We start from the raw sequence: 22231 nt of genomic DNA on the forward strand, positions 1-22231 counted from the left end.
ATGACTTTTTACTTACAATCATACATCTTCTCCATTGTTTAGAAAGAGCCTATCTTCCCCACCCCCTCTCTGTTCTTCCTTACTTTGTTTCGTGGGGATCAAGTGCACCTCCACACCTAGTGCGGTACCTTTTTGGATTCCTCCCATTTCCGTGCCCCCTTTTAATGGGTATGTAAACATTAGTGACTACATTGTAGAACTGCCCCCATAATGCCACTGAAAATTCACAGATAGGAGACACGCAGGGGTCCTTTTACTAAGCTGTGGTAAAAAGTGGCCTGCGGTAGTGTAGGCGCATATTTTGGGTGCATGTCGGGCCAATTTTTACCGTGTCTGCAAGAAAGAGCTTTTTTTTTAATGGGACGGGAAAAGGGCATGCGGTAAAACTGAAACCAGTGTGCCTAAAACTGGCCTGAGCCCTTAACGCCACCCGTTGATCTAGTGGTAAGGGCTCACACGCTACATGCGCGGTGACCGGTCGGCATGCGCCAACCGCTGATTACCACCAGAAACGCCGTGCCTGGGAGGAAATAAATAAATAAATCATCCAGGCGTTATGGGCGTGTAGCAAATCTGAAATTACCGCCAGGGGGGGCACGGTAGCCTGGCGGTAGTCTCATTTTGGTGTGCGCTGCATGCGCGAAGAGCCTAACGCACCTTTCTAAAAGAGCCCCCCACAATTAGCAGCTGCCCTTTGAATATTGATGGCGTATTAAAAAGTTGTGGAGGAGGTAGAAGAGGAATAGACTTTTAGACATTTAGATTTCAGGTCAGCGACAAACACGATAGACAGAGATGAACAGAACGTTCTTCAGTGAGCTTCCTATAATAAAGGAATGACAGAGTTCAAATTTCAGGGATAAGCAGAAGACGCAGCAGCATTGTTTATAGACATACATTAGAAATGGGAATGGTCTGAACTGTGTACATTTTTGATACGCATCTATACAAAACCAAGCCTTCAAAAACCAAAAACTGAAGTATAAAATGTTTGATGGCACATTATACATCTTCCTAATTCTTCTATAAAACATGTACCGATATCACAATATTACAAGAAATTGACACTAGAGTATCATAGATTACTGCTTTTATAATCAGTTATGGATATCATAATTAAAAAACCCACTTGTCAACAAGTATACAATATTCACTTCAAAATTAACTTGTTAATAAAATATGTGCAAAACAAGCGAGCCTCTATGATTTAGTGAAGCATATAGTTTTCTTTATATATATTTTACAAAAGAAAGAGAAGCCCAAACAGTTCTCAGAAATGTGTCTCTTTTTCTGTGATTGCTGAGATATTTCCGTCGCCTTTAAGTTTGGCATCGCGGTCATTCACTGTAGCGGTGCAGGTGCTGGCGTTCAGCTTTCCTCTCATTTTCAAATCTGGGCTGGGTAATATCAACTTTCTAAATTTCTGGAAATGAAGGCAGAAAGAGAAAGCATGAAAATCAGTGAAGAAATGAATATTCAAATGCTTGGCAACGTACCTTAATATAATGTTGGGTCAGTCGTTGAAACCACATACATGTGGTCAGCAGCACTGACCGCATCACTATTGTGTTTTTTTATTTCATTCATTCTAGAAAAAGATGAATGCTATGTGCTAATGCCATTAACAGATGCTGTTTATCCTGAGACCTTTTTATGGTCAACAATGCACATTAATGCCTATTAGTAAATGACCCTTTCAATGGCCAAGGTTACACGTTCAGAAAAGGGGCTTAGTGGGCAATTCTATATCAATAAGGTACTTAAAATTAGGCATCCAAAATTTGTGTGTTTATTTAGTATTCTGTAATGGTATCTGAGTGCCCAAATTCCATTATAGAATAGATCCTAAGATGACATATTGTGACCAATATTTACACCCTGAAAAAGGCAGGTGTCAATGTTAGCATCTAAATGTTGGCACCTAGACATATATCTTACAGAATTCTATAGATTTGGCACCTAATTGTGTGACCTGCCCATGCCCCACCCTTATGCACTAAGGGGCTTTTTTACCAAGCGGCTGTTTTTGTTGCACACCAAGGCCTTTCTTACCACAGCGGGTAAAAAGCCCCCCCCCCCCAAAAAAAAATACCTGTGCAGTAAGTTTGCACTTGTCACACGGCCATTTCAGGGGGAGCATTTATCACCACCCACTGAGGTGGTGGTAAGGGCTGCCGCACTAATCTGGTGGCAACCCCCTGTGGTATTAATTTTTCAAGAATTCTGGCAGCACCGGAAATGCCACACACTGGGGGCAGAACTACCACTGGTGGCCACATTGGGCCGGCCGTAGTTCCGGGATGCCACATGACAACTCTTTAGTAAAAGGGCCCCTAAAACACTAATGGGGCCCTTTTACTAAGGCGTGCCGAAAAATGGCCTGTACTGGTGTAGGTGCGTGTATTGGACATGAGCAGGTCCATTTTTCAGCAGGCCCACCAAAATCAAATGCTGGCTATGGGCCTGGTGTCCAGTATTGCCCCCTCTGCTTTCATGTCCTTATGCTCTATCCACTGTCAGCATCTCTCCTGTGACCTTGGCTCTCCACATGTCCAGTAGCATCTATCCCACTGATAGTCAAATTAATGGAAGGTTTGGTAACCAAACAACTTAATGACTACATAGACAAATTCACAATATTACACGAATCACAATCAGGATTCCGCCCCTACACAGTACCGAAACAGTATTACTTACTCTCTTAGCTAAATTCAAACAGGACATAGCAATAGGTAAAAGCGTACTTCTCCTATAATTTGACATGTCCAGCGCATTTGACATGGTCAACCATAACATACTACTAAGACTCCTAGATTATTTCGGAATCAGCGGAAATACACTCAAATGGATCAAGGGTTTCCTAACCACAAGAACATATCAAGTGAAAGCTAGCACAAACATATCATCACCTTGGAAACCAGACTGCGGAGTACCACAAGGATCACCACTATCACTGATCCTTTTCAACCTCATGATGGCCCCACTGGCCAAGTCCTTATCCATTCAAGGTCTCAACCCATTCATATATGCAGATGACGTCACAATATATATCCCCTATAAACACGATCTGGCAGAAATCACCAATGAAATCAAACTCAGTTTGAACATCATGGATTCATGGGCAAATGCATTCCAACCAAAACTCAACACAGAAAAAACACACTGTCTTATCATCTCATCCCAATACAACACATATAAACCCACAAACATAAACACCCCAGGCTATGCCCTTCCTATTGCAGACAGCCTGAAAATTCTCAGAGTAACAATCGACCGGTACCTCTCACTAGAGAACCAAGCAAAATCGACCATAAAAAAAATGTTTCATGCAATGAGGAAACTTAAACGTGTGAAACCATTTCCTAAGGGAAATATTCCACAACTTGACACAATCAATGGTACTAAGCCATGTAGACTACTGCAATGGAATCTATGCGGGTTGCAATGAACAAATTATAAAGAAGCTTCAGACTGCCCAAAACACAGCACCCAGGCTTATATTTGGAAAAACGCGTTTTGAAAGTGCCAAACCCCTTCGAGAAAAACTGCACTGGCTCCCAATCAAAGAACATATTGCTTTCAAAATCTGCACCCTGGTTCATAAAATTATCTACGCTGGAGCCCCAGGATACATGACAGACCTCATAGACCTGCCAACCAGAAATACAACAAGATCAGCACGAACATACTTGAATCTTCACTATCCAAGCATCAAAGGACTCAAATACAAATCAACGTATGCATCCAGCTTTCCCTATCTAAGCATACAACTATGGAACACACTGCCAAAAATAGTAAAAACAACATATGACCACCTAAACTTTCGGAAAGAACGAAAAACAAACCTGTTTAGAAAAGCATATCCTACCAACCCAACATAAAAGCCTGAGTACCTGCAACACAACAAAAACAAAGATCGTAATGGACTCACCCCAACTTCCCTCTTCCTCCCTAAGTTCCCCTATATTTCTACCATACATGAACCTTATTCTATCACAATAACACCTTGTATTTGTTCATTCCGGAACTGGCGAACACCATTACGGTACTATGTAAGCCACATTGAGCCTTTAAATAGGTCGGACAATGTGGGATACAAATGTAACAAATAAATAAAATAAATTTTTCTTCCTCCTGCAACCACTCCTGACCCTGGTCGAGCATCTCTCTCTCTCCCTCTCTCTGTAGGTCCTGCGTCTCACTCTCTCTCTCTTCCCTCCACTCCCCCTAGTCCAACATCTACCCCCTCTTTCCCCCTCTCTTTTGGTCCAGGTGTCTGTTTGAGTGTGTGTGTCTCTCTCTACCCTTTGCTTCCACCTCCCCAAGGTCTAGCATCTCTCCCCCTTTCTTCCCCTTCTGCTTTGCATCTGTCTAGCCCCTCACACCAGTCCTCCAAATGCTGCAGCGCACTACCAACAAAGGCTGCGGAAGTTGTAATATTGAGACAGGATGCACACAGAAAAAGCTCTACCTTCCAGAGAGTGGCAGTTTTCATGACAGTCTCTGCTGGTAATGTGCTGCAGCATTTGGAGGACTGGCAGGGGGCATGGGGGCCAGCTGGGCAAATGTCAGACATGGGTGATGTGGGGAAGGAGAGTGAAGGAGGGTGCAACTTCAGGCAGCCTCTACCATTGACAGCCCTGGGCATTTTTCTGGGTTCGCTCGATGGTATCTATGCCCCTGCTCAGTTGTACATCAGCTTCAAAGTCTGTAACAGAGGCTACCACTTTTTAATAATGAATTGCAGCTATATAGTCTATCAGCATCCAAAATGAAAGCAAAATGTCCTATAAGTAGAGTTGCTTACCTCTAAAAGTGTTCCTTCTGTGTGCCACACTTTGACAATGATCCACAAGGGGATACAAACCATTGAGGATAGGGCCATCATCCACCCGATTCCATAACCCCAGTCTGGATATGTATAAACATTGTTATATTTCAGAGGCTTATATTTAACTAGGAAAAAGATGAAGATCCCCTGGATTCAAAACATAAAATATATTTCAATACACCTGAAACAATAAAAAAAAACCACATGTGTAAAAATTAAATCTCAATGATCTGGAGGCAGTTTTTCCGTCAGGTAAAATTCTCTATTTATGACCCATCTTTCAACTGAAGTAGAGATACTGAACTTTCCAATATTTAAATCCAGTTTAAAATATAAGAGACCATTTACCAACAGTGGGGTTGATGCAGAAAGCTACCATGGGCCTAACTGAGAGGTTACTACCGGCATTCTTAATTGAGCAATGAAGAGAGGGCTTGGGCATAGGTAATAATTTGTATGGAAGACACAGCCGCTCACTTCATTGAAATGGATGCTAATGAGGCCATTAAGTATTCTGTTTCAATGTACAAGAAAAAAAATGAGTTTCTGACACATGGTTACTGACAGAAAAGTTTTGCCAGGTCTTGGGATGTGTTGCCCGACCTGATCCTCTTGCCCCAGTAGCCTTCCTCTCAGTACCCAGACACCAAGGATTGGAGATGAGGGTCAATTCAGAGAGGGGGACCAATGCAGATGCTGATATGTTTTTTTTAAATAACACCCTTTCTGACAGCACAAGCCAGTCACCGTTCATGCATTGACAGGAAGGCTGCATTTAGCAATAAGCTGCAGATCACTGCCACAATTTTAATGTGGCAGTAATTTGAATACTCATTACTTATAGCATGTCACATTATTTTGGGACCAGTAATTTAGAGCACTGCAGGGGAATGGGGATTGCAGGAATCCCACGGAACCCTCAGGATTCCCGCAAGTATGGAAGAAGTTGCCATGGGATTCCCGCAGGGATGGAAGAAGCTACCATGGGATCCCCGTGCATATGGAAGAAGTTACCATGGGATTCCCGCAGAGATGGAAGAAGTTACCATGGGATCCCTATGGGGATGAAAGAAGTTGCTGTGGGATTCCAGCAGGAGTGTAGTCAAAATCTCTGGTGACTCCAGAATGAGGCTTGGAATGCACTGAGAGAGGCAGTTGGAGGGGCCAGAATGAGGCTTGGAATGCCCATAGAGGCAGCTTGACACCAGCCTGAGACTTGGAATACTCATTGGTTGAACAGTGAATACCATCCAAAAATTCACTGGAGGCTGTCGTGTTTGGGAGGAAACATAGGGCTGTGAGCAAGAAAATAATAGTATTGACTCCTGCAGGTACGGGTGGGGATGGAGGAGATTAATTGTGGGGATGGAATAGACCTTAGCGGGTACAGGTGGGTATGAGTTAGATTCCATTTGGGATGGGTGAAATTTCTGTCCCCGTGCAGCTCTACAGTAATTTCACAGTAGACCTATGGCTTTACTGCAAGGCCTTCTGCATCATCCCCAGAGTGCATTAACTCCATTAACATATGTAGTATTATTTTTTCTCACGGTGCATCACTTTGCCATTTACATGTCCAGGCTTCTATTCTCAAGGGACTATCTGCATGTGCTTTTGCTTTTTCAAAATGTTAATGTCATCTGTACATTTCATCAAGCTATTCATTGCTTTCTTTTCCAAACTATTAATGAATAAGGTTGTGAATAGGAGTGCTACAATCAAGACAGTCTGACTCCTTGCTTCTTGAGTCAATAGTATATATGATTGAAGCATGAAGGCCCCTTCAACTTTGGTAACTTGCCACATGTTAACTGTAAGATGCAGTTCCTGCCCATTCACTGCCCTCTTTCTGTGTTAGGAAGCTAACAAGAATTAGCAGGAGTTGTTAGCATGTTAGCTGCTTAATGCATCCTAGTAAACAGGACCCTTGGTATTTCAAATTGATTTGTTATGTGTCTAAAAGTACTTTAATGTCCATTCAGTTTTCTCTCCTGACCAAGTTACATCCCTAGAATATCTCTTTTTACTGTGACTCTTAGAATGCACATAATTTTAGCTAGTTAAAAATCCATTTGGCTGATACTACGTTACTGTCCATCTAAAACTTGACTTTGCCTTCACAATTCTCAAATAGGTGTTTGAAAACTTAGCACATTTCATGCATGGATTTTTTTTTACTTTGTTACATTTACATGCAGTTTTTTCTTTTCAGTGACAAAGGTAAAAAATATTTTTTTTCTATAAACTGGCCTTAACTTGGAAATACTACTACTACTACTTATCATTTCTAAAGCGCTACTAGACGTACGCAGCGCTGTACACTTGAACATGAAGAGACAGTCCCTGCTCAACAGAGCTTACAATCTAATTAGGGCAGACAAACAGGACAAACAAGAGATAAGGGAATATTAAAGTGAGGATGATAAAATAAGGTTTCTGAACAAGTGAATAAGGGTTAGGAGTTAAAAGCTGCATCCCACTGGTAAGGAAGAGAGTACACTGCAGATTGTGTGCTTAAATGTATGTTAGGTGGAAATCCTGCCATGGCTACATTAACTTTAAGGACCTTTACAGAGCTATAGTAATTAGGAATGCACATTCATTAGGGTTCACTTACGCCCTCTTTTACTAAGCTACGCTAGCAATTCCCAGCATGGCAAATAAGAGGAAGTCCATTCAATTCCTCTGGGCTTCCTCTCATTTGACTCATGGGAATTGCATGTGCGGCTTAGTAAAAGAGGTCTTTAGGGGCCGTTTACAGAGCGGCGGTAAGCCCAATGCGGGCTTACTGCTCACTCTTCTGGCACAACTGCCGGTCCAAAAGGTCCGCCGGCAGTGGTCCCACCCCGAGTGCACGCCATATCTGGGGGAAAAAGAAAACCCCTGGAAATGGCACGTGTGGCGATAATCCGGTGGTAATCGGGCCGCACACTGCCCAGTTACCGCCGGGTTAGCACAGGAGCCTATATCTTCACCTCAATGGGTGGCAGTAATGGCACCCTGCCGAAAGGCCATGTGGAGGGGCATAATCGAATGGGGACGACCATCTCTAAGGGCGTCCATCTCTAAGGACGTTCCGGCGAAGGGGCGGGGAAACCATATTATCGGAGCAAGATGGACGTCCATCTTTCATTTCGATAATAAGGTCGGGGATGCCCAAATCTCAACATTTAGGTGAACCTTAAAGACGGTCGTCCCCGGTTTTCGGCCATAATGGAAATCGAGGATGCCCATCTCAAAAATGACCAAATCCAAGCCCTTTGGTCAAGGGAGGAGCCAGCATTCATAGTGCACTGGTCCTCCTCACATGCCAGGACACCAACCGGGCACCCTAGGGGGCACTGCAGAGGACTTCACAAATTGCTCCCAGGTGCATAGCTCCCTTGCCTTGGGTGCTGAGCCACCCAAACCTGCCCTAAAACCCACTCCCCACAACTGTACACCACTACCATAACCCTTAGGGATGAAGGGGGGCATCTACATGTGGGTACAGTGGGTTTGTGGTGGGTTTTGGAGGGCTCACATTTACCAGCACAAGTGTAACAGGTGGGGGGGGGGATGGGCCTGGGTCCACCTGCCTGAAGTGCACTGCACCCACTAAAAACTGCTCCAGGGACCTGCATACTGCTGTCATGGAGCTGGGTATGTTACAACAATTTTTGGCTTGCGTCCAATTTGCATGGATGATTTAATTGAATTATGAGCCAATTAGCACCAATAATTGGCTGTTAACAATTATTGGCACTAAATGGCAGCAATTTGCATTTATGCACAAAATCTTATTAGTTGGTAGTCTATAAAGATGATTTAATGCTAAAAAATGCAGTCAAGGATTTGGGCTGCAACAACCCAAGGAAGTAGTAACCTATAGGGGTGAAGTACTTCTATACATGAAAGAAGAGTGGGAATTGGGATGATCATATCTGATGACCTGAAGGTGGTCAAACAGGTAGAAAAGGCAATGGCAAAAGCCAGAAGGTTGCTTCGGTACATAGGGAGAGAAATAGCCAACATGAAGAAAGATGTGATAGTGCCTCTGTATAGGTATCTTATGAGACTCTATTTAGAGGACAATTCTGGAGACCTCATCTTCATGACAATCAGTACAGAGGGCAGTTTCTTAAATAGTCAGTGGTCTTCATCATAAAGCATATGGGGACAGATTTAAAGACCTTAATATGTATACTTTGGAAGAAAGGTGGAAGAGGGCAGACATGATAGAGACATTTAAATACCTGAAAATGAAGAGGCACAGGATGAAGGTGAAAGGGGATAGGCTCAGGAGTGATCTAGGGAAATACGCCTTTATAGAAAGGGTGGTAGATGAATGAAATGGCCTCTTGGTAGAGGTGATAAAGACAAAGGGCCCAATGTTCAGTCAGTAGTGATCAGCATTTTGCTGACTGCTGCCAGCATTAAACCCAGAAATTCAACGTCGGGTTATGTTTAGGCTCCAGCATCGAATTTCCGGGTACAGGAAGTTGGCAAAAACATAGCCAGTTAAGTGTGATATCTGCCACTTGACTGGCTATGAAGAATTACATAAAGATAGGACTGCGTTGTATGCGGTCCTATTTATGTGGTCATCAAAACCAGCTAAATGCTGAATATGGACGCTTAACCGGCTAAGTGCCGACTCCACCCCTGGAATGCCCCCAAAATAGCCAGTTTCAGCTTGAGTGCTAACCAGGCACATTCAGCAGCATTATCCACTTAAGAACCTCTGAAAATGCCCAGTTAGCCCTGGATAGGTGATTTAAATCACCGGGAGCCTCTTCTGGCAGTTTAAATGGTTTTGAATATCGGGCCCAAGGACTGTATCTGAATTCAAGGCTGGCTTAGGTAGAGGAACAGATAGTGGATGACATGGATGAGCAGACCGGATAGACCGTATGGTCTTTATCTGATGTCACTTTCTCTGTTTCTATGTTTATGAAAGATCCAAAGACTTGAACATTTAGGCAGTGGAAGTCACATTTCCATATTCTTTGTAGAATTCTTCAAACTCAATAAACAGAGGACTGAGGCAATAACGTGCTATGCATATCATAATTAAACAGCTTGTGAATACTTACAGCGCAGATACCGGGGGTAAACAGCATCCAACACCATTTTATTAATACAAAAGGTTTATATCCAATCATATCTTCTATATTAGCATAAAAACGATTACTTCCTGTTGGAGGCAAAAAAAAAAAGAACAACTAATTGAATGCAGAATGCACTGACAGAATTTTGGCTTCTGTTTTAAAGTTTATATTATTGGTTTTGTAATTGACACAAAGGTTGGCAAATACTGTATGATACCCTAGTATTGAATATTTGGTCATAAAGCTGGCAGCAGCTAAAAATTGCTGACTGCCACTGGCTAAATATTATACCCTTTAAGTGCTGGTTTATGCATGTATCAAATACAAAGAGGGCTTATAAAATAAGGGCCTATATCACACACTCAGCTTCCTTTCAAAATCATCTGTTATATTTCTGAAGTTATCAGTTGAAATGAGTGTTTCATGGAAAAATTATAATAATCAAATACCATACATAACAATCAAAGCCTGTAGTGGAGGAAAAACCTAATGGTTACAGCAGTGGTCTGAAAACCAGGAAAGCCAAGATTTAAATCCAAATTCTTCCATACTCCTTGTTACCTTAGACAAATCAGTTAGCCCTCAATTGCCTTGTGTACAGACATTGTAAACACTTTTGGAGTGGCCTAGTGGTTAGGGTGGTGGACTTTGGTCCTGAGGAACTGAGTTTAATTCCCACTTCAGGCACAGGCAGCTCCTTGTGACTCTGGGCAGGTCACTTAACCCTCCATTGCCCCATGTAAGCCGCATTGAGCCTGCCATGAGTGGGAAAAACATGGGGTACAAATATAACAAAAAAAAAAGAAATACATTTTGTACTGAACTGTAACTTGGATTTTGAGAAATACAAGTAATCAAATCCAAATTCAAGAAGTATGCTAATGAAATACAGTTATATTGTGTTAAGCAAAACCAGGTGATAGAAACAAGGATTTATTTATTTAAGAGATTTATACCCCACATTATCTCAAGTTATATTCGAGTTCAATGTGGCTAACAATTGAGATTAAGTAGGCAATATAAAGTACAACAATCATATTACAATAAAGTCAATAACTGAAGTGTAGACAAATAAAAATATACCATATTTCAAGAAAGCATGGGGCAAGCACTGAGGATCTGTTGGGGAAAGAAGGGGCTATAGAGAATGGGCTGTTGGTTCGGATGGGCTGAATATATGGTTTTATATGATCTTTTTCTGTCATCATTTTCTATGTTTCTATATGTGATTGAATAAGGAAAGCATCTCTTCTCTTTTGCAATCTTCTTCATCCCATGTCCAGCATCTCCCATTACTCTCCATCTCCCTCACCCCATCCAGCATCTCTCCTCACACTTCATTTCCCCCATCCTGTATCCAGCATCTCCGCCTCTTTTCCCTTTCCCCACCCTGTGTCCAGCATCTCCCTCTCTTCCATTATACCTGTCCAGCATATCTCCTTCTCTTCCCTACCTCCCTGTAGTCCAGAATTTCCCCTTCATTCTCTTCCCTACTGCCCATGACCATCATCTGTCCTTTTCTCTTCTACCATTCCTTCCATGTCTAGTTTCTTATCTTCTTTTTTACTACCCTCCATGTCCAGAATCTTGTCTTTTCTTTCTTTTCCCACCTACCCTTTTAGCCCACTATTTCCCTTCTCTATCTTAAGTAGTCCAGCATCTATCCTTCTCTCACCTTTCCTACTCCTCATCTTTCTTTCTTTCACTTCCCTACTTCCATTTCCAACATCTCCCTGTCCCTTCCCTTCTCTATTCCCCTTGTCCAGCATCCCTCCTTCTCTTCCCTTTGCCACCCCTCTGTACCTAGTATATTCCCTTCTTTTCCCTTTCTACTTCCTTGTACAAGATCTCTCATTCTCTTTATAGTTCAATTTTATTTAACATACTGCAAATAACAGTTATCTAAGTGGTTTACAAGTCAAGCATAATTGAAATTGAAAAAGGGGATGGAAACAAAAGGATGTGTGGGCTTCAATGGGGGAATTATCTATCAGAATAAGAAAATACTACAAGTAATCAAGGGCGAGGATATAAAAGGTAGAAAAGGGTATTGAAAAGGCGAGACAGAACAGTGAGGGTACAATCTTGCTGCAACGGGATATCAAAGGGGCAAGGAGTGAGCTACCTATCATTTAGGTTTGGGTGTGAATGCTTTGGAGAAGATGTGAGATTTTAGGATAGCTTTAACCCTTAGGAATGAGAGTTCTGTTCGCAAGTGGACAGGAATATTGTTCCAAAGAGAAGGAGGAACAACTCAGAAATAGGATAGTCTAGAGGTCTTAAATTGGGGATAAAGATGGCAAACCTCCCTGCTAGCAATCTACCAAGAACCTGTCATGGATGTGACAGCCTCCATAAGTCATTCATGACTTGGTACTTGTATATAGGGAATTACTGTTACCTTTACATGCCCGGCTTTTCCCCTTTCTTTTCCTTCACTATCTCCCCATCACCCATCATTTCTGCATACACCTGGGCCTAGAGAAGCACTAACAATCAGCACATAGCCTTTCAAGTCCTGTACATCCCATTTCCTCCGATGCAAACTCCCAGGTCTGGAGAAAGCAGGATGCAGAAAATCTTGAGTGCATGCATGTCCCTAAAGGCTCCATACTGAGTGTCTTTTTTTTGTACTGTGGCCAGGGTCTCTTACCTCTAGTGTTACTACTGTTGCCATGCCAACAACTCACTGTCCCCAAAATTGTGTCATCCCTAGCCAATGTCCAGTCTGCCTAGTGTTAGGGCCTGCCCTATCTACATAGGTAGTTAAAATGAGTAACCAATTGTTTCCATTTCTCTTCAGAGAGTCCAGTTTGAAAATGGGTTTAAATATATAGTTGAATGTCGTGGAGGGGCATAATTGAACGGGGCGACCATCTCTAAGGGCACCCATCTCTAAGGATGTCCCGGCGAAATGGCGGGGAAACCCATATTATCGAAACAAGATGGGCGTCCTTCTTTCATTTCGATAATATGGTCGGGGACGCCCAAATCTCAACATTTAGGTCGACCTTAGAGATGGTCGTCCCTGGTTTTCGGCAATAATGGAAACTGAGGACGCCCATCTTAAAAACTACCAAATCCAAGGCATTTGGTCATGGGAGGAGCCAGAATTCGTAGTGCTGTGGTCCCCCTCACATGCCAGGACACCAACCGGGCACCCTAGGGGGCACTGCAGTGGATTTCACAAATTGCTCCCAGGTGCATAGCTCCCCATATCTTCGGTGCTCAGCCCCCCAACCCCCCCCCCCAAAACCCATTCCCCACAACTGCACACCACTACCATAGCCCTTATGGGTGAAGGGGGGCACCTACATGTGGGTACAGTGGGTTTCAGTTTGGGTTTTGAAGAGCTCACATTTAGCAGCACAAGTGTAATAGGTAGGGGGGGATGGGCCTCGGTCGGCCTGCCTGAAGTGCACTGCACCCACTAAAACTGCTCCAGGGACCTGCATACTGCTGTCATGGAGCTGGGTATGACATTTGAGGCTGGCAAAAAAAAAATTTTAAAAAATGTTTAGGGTGGGAGGGGGTTGGTGACCACTGGGGGAGTAAGGGGAGGTCATCTGGTCAGTTTGGGCACATTTTTGAGGCTTTGTCGTGAAAAAAAAAATGGACCAAGTAAAGTCGACCAAATGCCCGTCAGGGACGCCCGTCTTTTTTCCATTATCAGCTGAAGACGCCCATCTCTTAAGCATGCTCCAGTCCCGCCTTCACTACGCCTCCAACACGCCCCTGTGAACTTTGGTAGTCCCCGCGACAGACTGCAGTTGAGGACGCCCAAAATCGGTTTTCGATTATGCCGATTTGGGTGACTCTGAGAGAAGGACGCCCATCTCCCGATTTGTGTCGGAAGATGGACGCCCTTCTCTTTCAAAAATAAGCCTGCTAGGTTCTCAGTCTGGAAATTTAGCTGACAAATGTTATTTACAAAGGGTCATTTGGGAAAGTAGATTTTAAAAGTGTTTATGTGAAAAGATAAAACATAAATAATGTATAATTGCATATCAGGGAGGTCTGCAATTATTGTAAAGGTGCTTTTAGTTAACTGATGTTTTTAGGTTATTTTATTTTGCTATTTTGCTGTTTTATATCCTATGATATGGATTATTCTGTTCCTTGTGAAGAGTGTTTTTCCCCAATAATTTGAGAATGGAATAAATTTAAATAAGAGAAATAGATTTATTTGCATATTTCTAGACCACCTTTCCCCAGAGAAGCAGTCTGTACATATGGAAATACTCTTTTATAAAACCATCACTAAAATGACTTACCATAAATCCAACCTATGCAGACACATTCAAATATAGCAACGAAAAGGAGGCACATTCCACTAGCAGCATACGAATCAAATAGTTGGAAAACATACATCCCACCCTGGGAAATAAAAATAAAATAGATATCAGCACTAGACTCCTGATGAGAACATGTCACATTGCAAATATGATTTTAATTGCAGTTCTGACAATATATTCATCATGCTGGGTTCCTTCCATAATAAGACGCAGCAATTTCCTAGTGATTTGTCTTTGTGAAAGCACATTTTCCTTAGTGTTTGTGTCTTGCTAGGCCCTTTCAGTATAGTGCATTTTCATTGGCATAGTCTGAACATCTGGAGCAAAAAACACTCACAAAAAAAAAAACAACCCAACAACCAAACAAAAAAAAAAAACCAAACTGCAAATACAACCCTAATGAAAAGTAGATGGTCCTTGAAATTCTGATGATCGAGCAGCAGTTTGTGTTTGAGCTTTCCTGAGATGTGCGCATGGTTACATTTTAATTCGTTCACAGTTGCTGCACAAAGAATCCAATCCTTGAAAAGACTGCTAACTTCTTAAGCTCCTCTCATGAATATGCAGATGTCCTTACAATAGATGGCTGTGACACAGTACATTCGTTTGTAAACAAGTCTTATGAACCCTTAGCAACATAATAGAACATCAACGAATCAAATTGTTCCCACTGGAATCAGCCTCATAGGCTACTTATTGTACCATGTTTCTATAATGCCTTTCTTCGCTCCTTAATAGAGACCTTCCATTCTCTAATGCACTAGAATTGTTGTTGAATAGATTTAAAGTAATTAGGTGGCCTACAGTTCAATGTATTGTAAAAATTAAAATAATGTGTCTGTCAAGCAAGTGGCAGAGCATCTGAGTCACTAATAAGCCTCTTGCCGGGTTAGTATTTCACACACAGTGAGCCCTTCTTTCATGGTTTCCCCCCCCTCCTGGTTACTAGTGGAAGACTCCAGCTTTAATATAAATATCTGAAAAATCATGAGGCAGAACATTTGTGACCTAATGAAGATATTCTTTTCACACTATAATGACCTCTTGATAGGACCACTGAGAAAGGGGGAGGGCAGGAGGGCAAGATTCCCCCAGGCCCAGCCTTCAAGGGAGGCGCGGTGCTAACAAAGCTTCTGGTGGCAGGCAGGCACACAGGCAGAACATTCTGCTCCCTCGGTCTGTCTCTCTCCTACTCCTGTGTGCTGGGACCTGGGCTATTGCATTAATGCAGCTCTGTCATCATAGGTCCTTCTTCCTGCCTCGTCCCTCCTCCTCCTGTGTGAAGTACTTCCTATTTCCACATAGGTGGGAGGGGCTGCAGCAGTAAGAAGGATCTGTGATGGCAGAGCTGCGCTAATGCAATAACCTGGGTCCCAGCACACAGGAGCAGGAGAGAGACAGACTGAGGGAGAGAGCAGACACAGTGAGTGGGTGGGGATGCGGCAGCGGAGGAGGGCAGCAGTGTTGGGGGTAGCCTGGTGAGGGTGGTGACGGTGGCGGCCTTGTGGGGGCGGCAGCGGCGGCCCAGGTGGGGGGGAGGGGGGACAGCTCAGCAGCTCTGCCCCAGGCCCGGCTTTGTCTCTCAGTGGTCCTATCTCTTAAACTCTCTCTTCGGCCCAAACCACCAATCTCTGAGAAAGGCAAAGACCAAAAATAGAAAGGCTGCCTTACAGCATGCTATGCAAAGCATTAGACACCCAACAGGCAGTTACATCTGTTTCAGTGTAGACTGTCTGCATGGGTGACAAGCAAATAATAGTTATTAGTCAGTTTTTAGCAGACAGAGCTGGATAAGTACAATAACCTTACAGATGTTGAAGTTCAGTACTGTGCTTAAGGGCCTCACATTCTCCCTGTTGAATTCTACGATACCAATACATAGTACTATCAGCTGTGTACCACAAACAGGGTTGGAACCTACCCTTCCATCCCCAATCTCCCCTCCCCAGCCCTTTCAACCCATAAGGAAAGACTACTCCACACAAAACTGTATTTTTTTGATGAGTGGAATTTTATTGTTTGGCTGCAGCAGCAATACAATTATCCACTTGAAACATTGCAATAACATTAAACAGAATTAAACATTCATCAGTCATAAGTAGCAGTATATAACTTAATATCTAACAAAAACTATTCCTTGAGACACACAACCATTGAGGCCCACTGACACTCTCTTTTACTTCTTCATGTAGTACTTGATCTAATTACATACTCACGTAGGTACTGACTGTAAAAGTCAGTTACTGTCATTGCCCTCAAGAGCTGCCATCAAAGGTCATCTTGCCTCTTCACAACTTTTACTTCACTAATTCTCCAACCATCAAAGGCTGGGGTATGTGACAGCTTCCTATGACTTCTTCCATCATCACCAGTGAGTTTGGTTTTCCTTCCATAGAAGACAAGAAGCATACACTTGCTGGTTTTGTCACATCTGTCTTTATGCCAACTCACTCCTTCTTTGGATAGCCTTTCAGTACTCTGCTTTCTGTGTCTTTTGATTACCTCCCTATCACTGAAATGATGAAAAAGGCTCTGACCTAACCAAACTACCTTCAGGGGTGGGTGGGTTGCAAGGCAAGCAGCTTGCTGATAATATGGAGTCAGGAAGCCTCCTGCTTATCTCTAATTCTTACTCTTGCCCTCTCCCTATACTCCTCCCCTTAAATGCCATTGGTCTATGCCTAATTCTGTCTATACCTGCTTCACCTACATAATCCTTCTCCTCTTCCCTTCTTCCCACATTTTCTACACTCCCCTCTCTCCTTTCAATTTCTTTTAGCATGTCTGAGCCTGTTTGTGTCAGCCTGCCCTAATCATTTGCAAGGTCATCTCCTTGGATGAAAAAGATCTAAATATAGTGGATTCAATGCACAAAACCAGTATGAATATCATACTGTTGAGACTGTGCAGATGAATGACCAATGACTAACAAGTCACATATAATTATTATAACCCAATGTCTAAGGTTTTCATAAGAATTTGACTTTCTTTTTGGCTTTAGTCATGAAGGAACAATGATTAGTGGTCTGGCAAATTCACACAGTATCAGTTCAACCATTGGAAAAGACTCTGTCTTGGTATCATCTCTGTTTGAGATGGCACCCATTACATATATACAACAAGTGGGTATGTAATTCAGGCAAATCTTGGAGTGTTCTCTCATATAAACTGTGGCACACTGCAAGACGAACATGAGAAATGGCATTTTGAATCCGATCTCAGTTGCATCCAACCCAATATCCTGTCGACAGCAGTGGAAAATTTGGGTCATGGGTATCCAACAAGATCCCAAGAATATACAAAAGGCTTCCCAAGTCCACCAGATTAATAATGGTTTGTGGATTTTTTTTTTCGTAAAGTGGTGTGGTAGCTGTGTTAGTCCACTTTTAAAGGTAATAAATAGAAACCAAACAAAACATAGAAAAGAAAATAAGATGATGCCATTTTTATTGAACAATACATTTCTGATTAGCTTTTCAAGGTAATCCTTTTTATTCAGATCACAAATGAGCAAATGTTGACAAATATCAGAATAAATATGTGATACACAAAAGCATTCCAATGACAGTCTCACAGGAATTGGGTAGGGTGGGTTAGGTGACAAACATAAGAGGGTGACAAAGTAGTATAAATTTTTGGTTTATAATGGGATAAAAAACCCCAGATCTTTGTTAAGTCCTAACTGGTGGATGTCAAAATACTTCAAAGGTCTTATGATCCTGGATTGTCTTAAAATTTCCTTTTGGTATTCTCACCATAAAATCCTTGATGCAGTGTTCTGGTTTTGTAAAGAGTTGTCCAACAGATGTGACATCCAGCTTATGATGTTTAATATGATGTCTATGTAAATTGATTCTGTTCTTTAGCATCTGGCTGGTTCATCCAATATAGCTCCCTTCTTCACGCTTTTTGAATTGAATGATATATACCACATTTGAAGATGAGCATGTCGAGGATCCCCTTATGCTGAATGTTATTCCCATCTATCCCGCTGATAACCAAACTTATTGAGGGCGTAGTGACGAAACAGTTCACTAACTACCTAAATAAATAAATACTCAATTCTTCACGAATCTCAATCAGGATTTCAGTCGAACCACAGCACTGAAACAGTACTAGTGACCTTAATGAATAAATTTAAACAAGCAATTGCAACTGGCAACAACATACTTCTTTTACAATTCGACATGTCCAGTGCCTTTGATATGGTCAACCATGGAATATTACTACATATCCTAGAATACTTTGGAATTGGAGGTAACATTCTTAACTGGTTTAGAGGATTCCTGACCTCAAGATCATACCAAGTAACAACTAACAAGGCTATATCAGCCCCATGGACACCTGAATGCAGAGTTCCCCAAGGATCCCCCCTCTCGCCAAACCTCTTCAACCTAATGATGATACCCTTAGCCAAGCTACTGGCCAACCAAAACCTCAACCCATACATATATGCAGATGATGTCACGATATACATCCCGTTTAAACATGATCCAAAGGAAATCTCCAACGAGATCAACCAAAGCTTCCAAATAATGCACTCCTCGGAGGATGCATTTCAGTTAAAACAACGCAGAAAAAACACAATGTCTTATACTCACCTCACAACATAACACAAATAAATTCATTACCATAACCATACCAAACGTTTCCCTTCCCGTCTCAAATACACTGAAAAGTCTTGGAATCACCACTGATTGAAATCTCACACTCGATAACCACGTGAAGAATACAACTAAGAAGATGTTCCACTCCATGTGGAAACTTAAAAGAGTAAAACCTTTTTTCCCAAGATTCATCTTTCGCAACCTGGCACAGTCAATGGTATTAAGCCACCTGGACTACTGCAATGCACTCTACGCCGGCTGTAAAGAACAGAATGTCAAGAAACTTCAAACAGCCCAGAATACCGCAGCCAGACTCATATTTGAAAAAACAAAATATGAAAGTGCAAAACCCTTAAGAGAGAAACTACACTGGCTCCCACTTAAAGAACGGACCACATTCAAGATCTACACGATTGTTGGTGATAATGGGGATCCTTGGGGAACTCCGCATTCAGGTGTCCATGGGGATGATGTGTCCGCATTGGTTGTGACTTGGTATGATCTTGTGGTCAGGAATCCTTTGAACCATTTGAGAACTGTGCCTCCTACTCTGAACTATTCTAGTATATGTAATAGTATTTCATGGTTAACCATGTCGAAGGCGCTAGACTGCAATTGCTTGTTTGAAAGCGTTCATTGCCGACACTAGTACCGTTTCGGTGCTGTGATTTGTCCGTAATCCTGACTGAGATTTGTGCAGAATTGAATGTTCGGTTAGGTAATCAGAGAGTTGTTTCGTCACTATGCCCTCCATGAGTTTAGTTATGAGTGGGATAGATGCTACTGGGCGATAGTTAGTTAGGTCCGTTGTGCTTTTCTTCGCATCTTTTGGCAGTGGGGTAAGTAGGATGTTTCCTTTCTCCGTGGGAAAGAGGCCGTTTTGAAGCCTGTAGTTTATGTGCTTCGTAAGGTCTTTTTTGAATTGTTTGGGGGCTGATCTTATTAGGCTATTGGGGCAAACGTCCAATTTGCATTGTGACTTAGCGTATTTTCCGAGCCATTTTGAGAATTCATCAGAAGATATCGTGTCAAACTTGGTCCATGATCGATCTGCTGGGCATTCCCCTAGTTTTGAGTCTAGGCATTCAAGGATGCTTGTGTACTCAGTTTTATTAGTAGGTATCATGAGTTGTAACTTTGTGATCTGCACCCTGGTTCATAAAATTATCTTCGGTGAAGCCCCCGGGATACATGACAGACCTCAAAGACATACCAACCAGAAACACATCCGGATCAACATGAACATATCTAAATCTCCACTACCCAAGCTGCAAAGGACTTAAATATAAATCAACATATGCATCCAGTTTTTCCTACATAAGCACACAACTGTGGAACGCACTACCAAAAGCTGCGAAAACAACATATGACCACCTAAGCTTCCGGAAATCACTAAAAATCAACCTGTTAAAAAAGGCATACCCTACCGATCCAACGTAAATATCTGAACTCTGCAACACAACGAAACCAAACCACGTAATGGACATAGCATAACTCTTCCGCTCTACGGAACCTTATTTCCACATGAACCTTATTTTACCACAGCATCATCTTGTATTTGTTATACCAGAGTCGGCGAACGCCTCTCCAGCACTATGTAAGCCACATTGAGCCTGCAAATAGCTGGGAAAATGTGGGATACAAATATAACAAATAAAATAAATAAAGAAGCTAAAGCATCATTTAGGGGGGGAATTCATTAAGCTGTGTTAGGCTTTAGGTCACATTATTTGGCCCTTAACATGACTTAAACAGTTTCAAAGCCTCTTAACTAAAAATACCAAGGTGATATTTAAATTGCCATGGGTTAAACAATAATGAGATGCAAAACATATAAATGTATGTTTTGCATCTCATTACTATGCAAATACCTTAATGTACCTTGTGGTGATATACCGCAAGCCGCATTAGGGCCCTAAAATCACAGTAAAACAATCCCTGGGAGCATCAGGCTGCAAAGCCATGGCCCAATGCTCCCAGGCCAGCAGAGTCACAGTCCCCTCCCCCTGGCACTAGCTCTTCTCCCCCCCTCCCAGCTGAGACCCCATCCAGCTCCAGCCCCCAAGATTCTAGGTCCCCCATACTTTTGAAGACATCCTCCCCACTCTTCCCCCCTCACTTGGGCTAGATTCTATATATGGGGCCTGAAAAGTTCACATAGAATAAATTTCCACCTAAGTGTATTCTATAAGTGGTGTTTTATTTAGGTGCGGTATATAGAATACGCTTATTTGATATCCCAGTGCTTAGAACTACGCGCATCCATTTACACTAAGGGGAATGTGACATAAATACCAGCATATAGATTTCGGTGCAGAGGGGCATATTCTATAACAGTGCATGTAAAGTTTGGAACGCTAATGAAACACCCATTTCCCCACCCATAACCATGCCCCTATTTGGCTCCACTATTAGAATTTAGGCACTGTGCATTACAGGATATGCTTACAAGTTGTACGTCTAAATTCTAATTATTGCCAATTTGTGCTCATTATTGCTTGTTAAGTGCTGTTAAAAACGTTGGTTGGCTTATTAAGCCAATCAAGTTACACCCATTGTTATAAAATATGCTTGGATTTTGGTGCAGAATGCTAGGAGCGATATATTGACTCCAGCGGATTGTGGATCTAAATATAGATAGAAGGTAAGCTCCTCCAAATTGAACAGAAGTATAAGCAGACTCTCCACGATCCACTTTCTTAAATTATAAGACTGTATTTTAATCCATAGGGCATATGTAGCTATCGAGGATACAACTCCTGAGGAAGCAATAGAGAAACGGAGGCTCTCTGTTGAGTGCTCCCGATGAAGCTTGTCTACAGCCCAGATAAGTGTTGAATTAATGAAGTTTAATAGAATGTGTTTATCAAGATAGAGAAGTGTACTAAGAAAATATAATGCTGCACAAGAAGTAAATCTGGACATAAAGATAAAAAGAGGAGGTTGTTTCAGACTAATGACGATTCTGCACCTGATCTGCACAGGAGGGGTGGCAGCTTGCAATTCAATGTAATACCGATAAGGGCGTTTGCAAGAATCTGAAGTCTTTTTCCTCCTATAAAGAGAGTATACTTGCTTTGTATTTAGACTATTAGAAAGATATTCTATAGCAAGCACCCACTAAGTGATTAAGGATCTAAATATAGGCAATATTGCTATAAAATTATCCCCAGTGTGGCTGAATATCATAGGCGTAGACTGGGGGGGGGGGGCGAGGGGGGGCAATGCCCCCCCAAACGACGACGAGGCGCCGCCGCGCCATTAGTTAAAAAAAAAAAAAACACATGCAGGCACGCGCTCCTCTCCATCCGCTTGGCTTCCCTGCCCTCTCTGTCTGCGTCCCGCCTTCCTCAGAGGAAGGCGGGACGCAGACAGAGAGGGCAGGGAAGCCAAGCGGACGGAGAGGAG

General features: G+C 42.4%; 1 protein-coding gene across 3 annotated transcripts in view; it reads right to left on the minus strand.

Annotated features, from left to right (window-relative positions):
• Nucleotides 1–406: 406 nt before the first annotated feature.
• Nucleotides 407–22231, minus strand: part of SLC6A11 (solute carrier family 6 member 11) — a 310046-nt gene continuing 288221 nt past the window's right edge. For all 3 annotated transcript variants that reach the window (XM_030207198.1, XM_030207197.1, XM_030207199.1), the window contains 4 exons: nt 14196–14298; nt 9907–10007; nt 4808–4978; nt 407–1423 (listed from right to left, as the gene is read on the minus strand). In XM_030207198.1, the coding sequence (XP_030063058.1) occupies nt 1271–1423; nt 4808–4978; nt 9907–10007; nt 14196–14298 (528 nt within the window). In that variant the 3' untranslated portion in view covers nt 407–1270. The remainder of the gene's footprint in view (nt 1424–4807; nt 4979–9906; nt 10008–14195; nt 14299–22231) is intronic.

Source organism: Microcaecilia unicolor, chromosome 6 (genome assembly GCF_901765095.1).
Source record: "Microcaecilia unicolor chromosome 6, aMicUni1.1, whole genome shotgun sequence".
NCBI classification, from domain to species: Eukaryota; Metazoa; Chordata; class Amphibia; order Gymnophiona; family Siphonopidae; genus Microcaecilia; species Microcaecilia unicolor.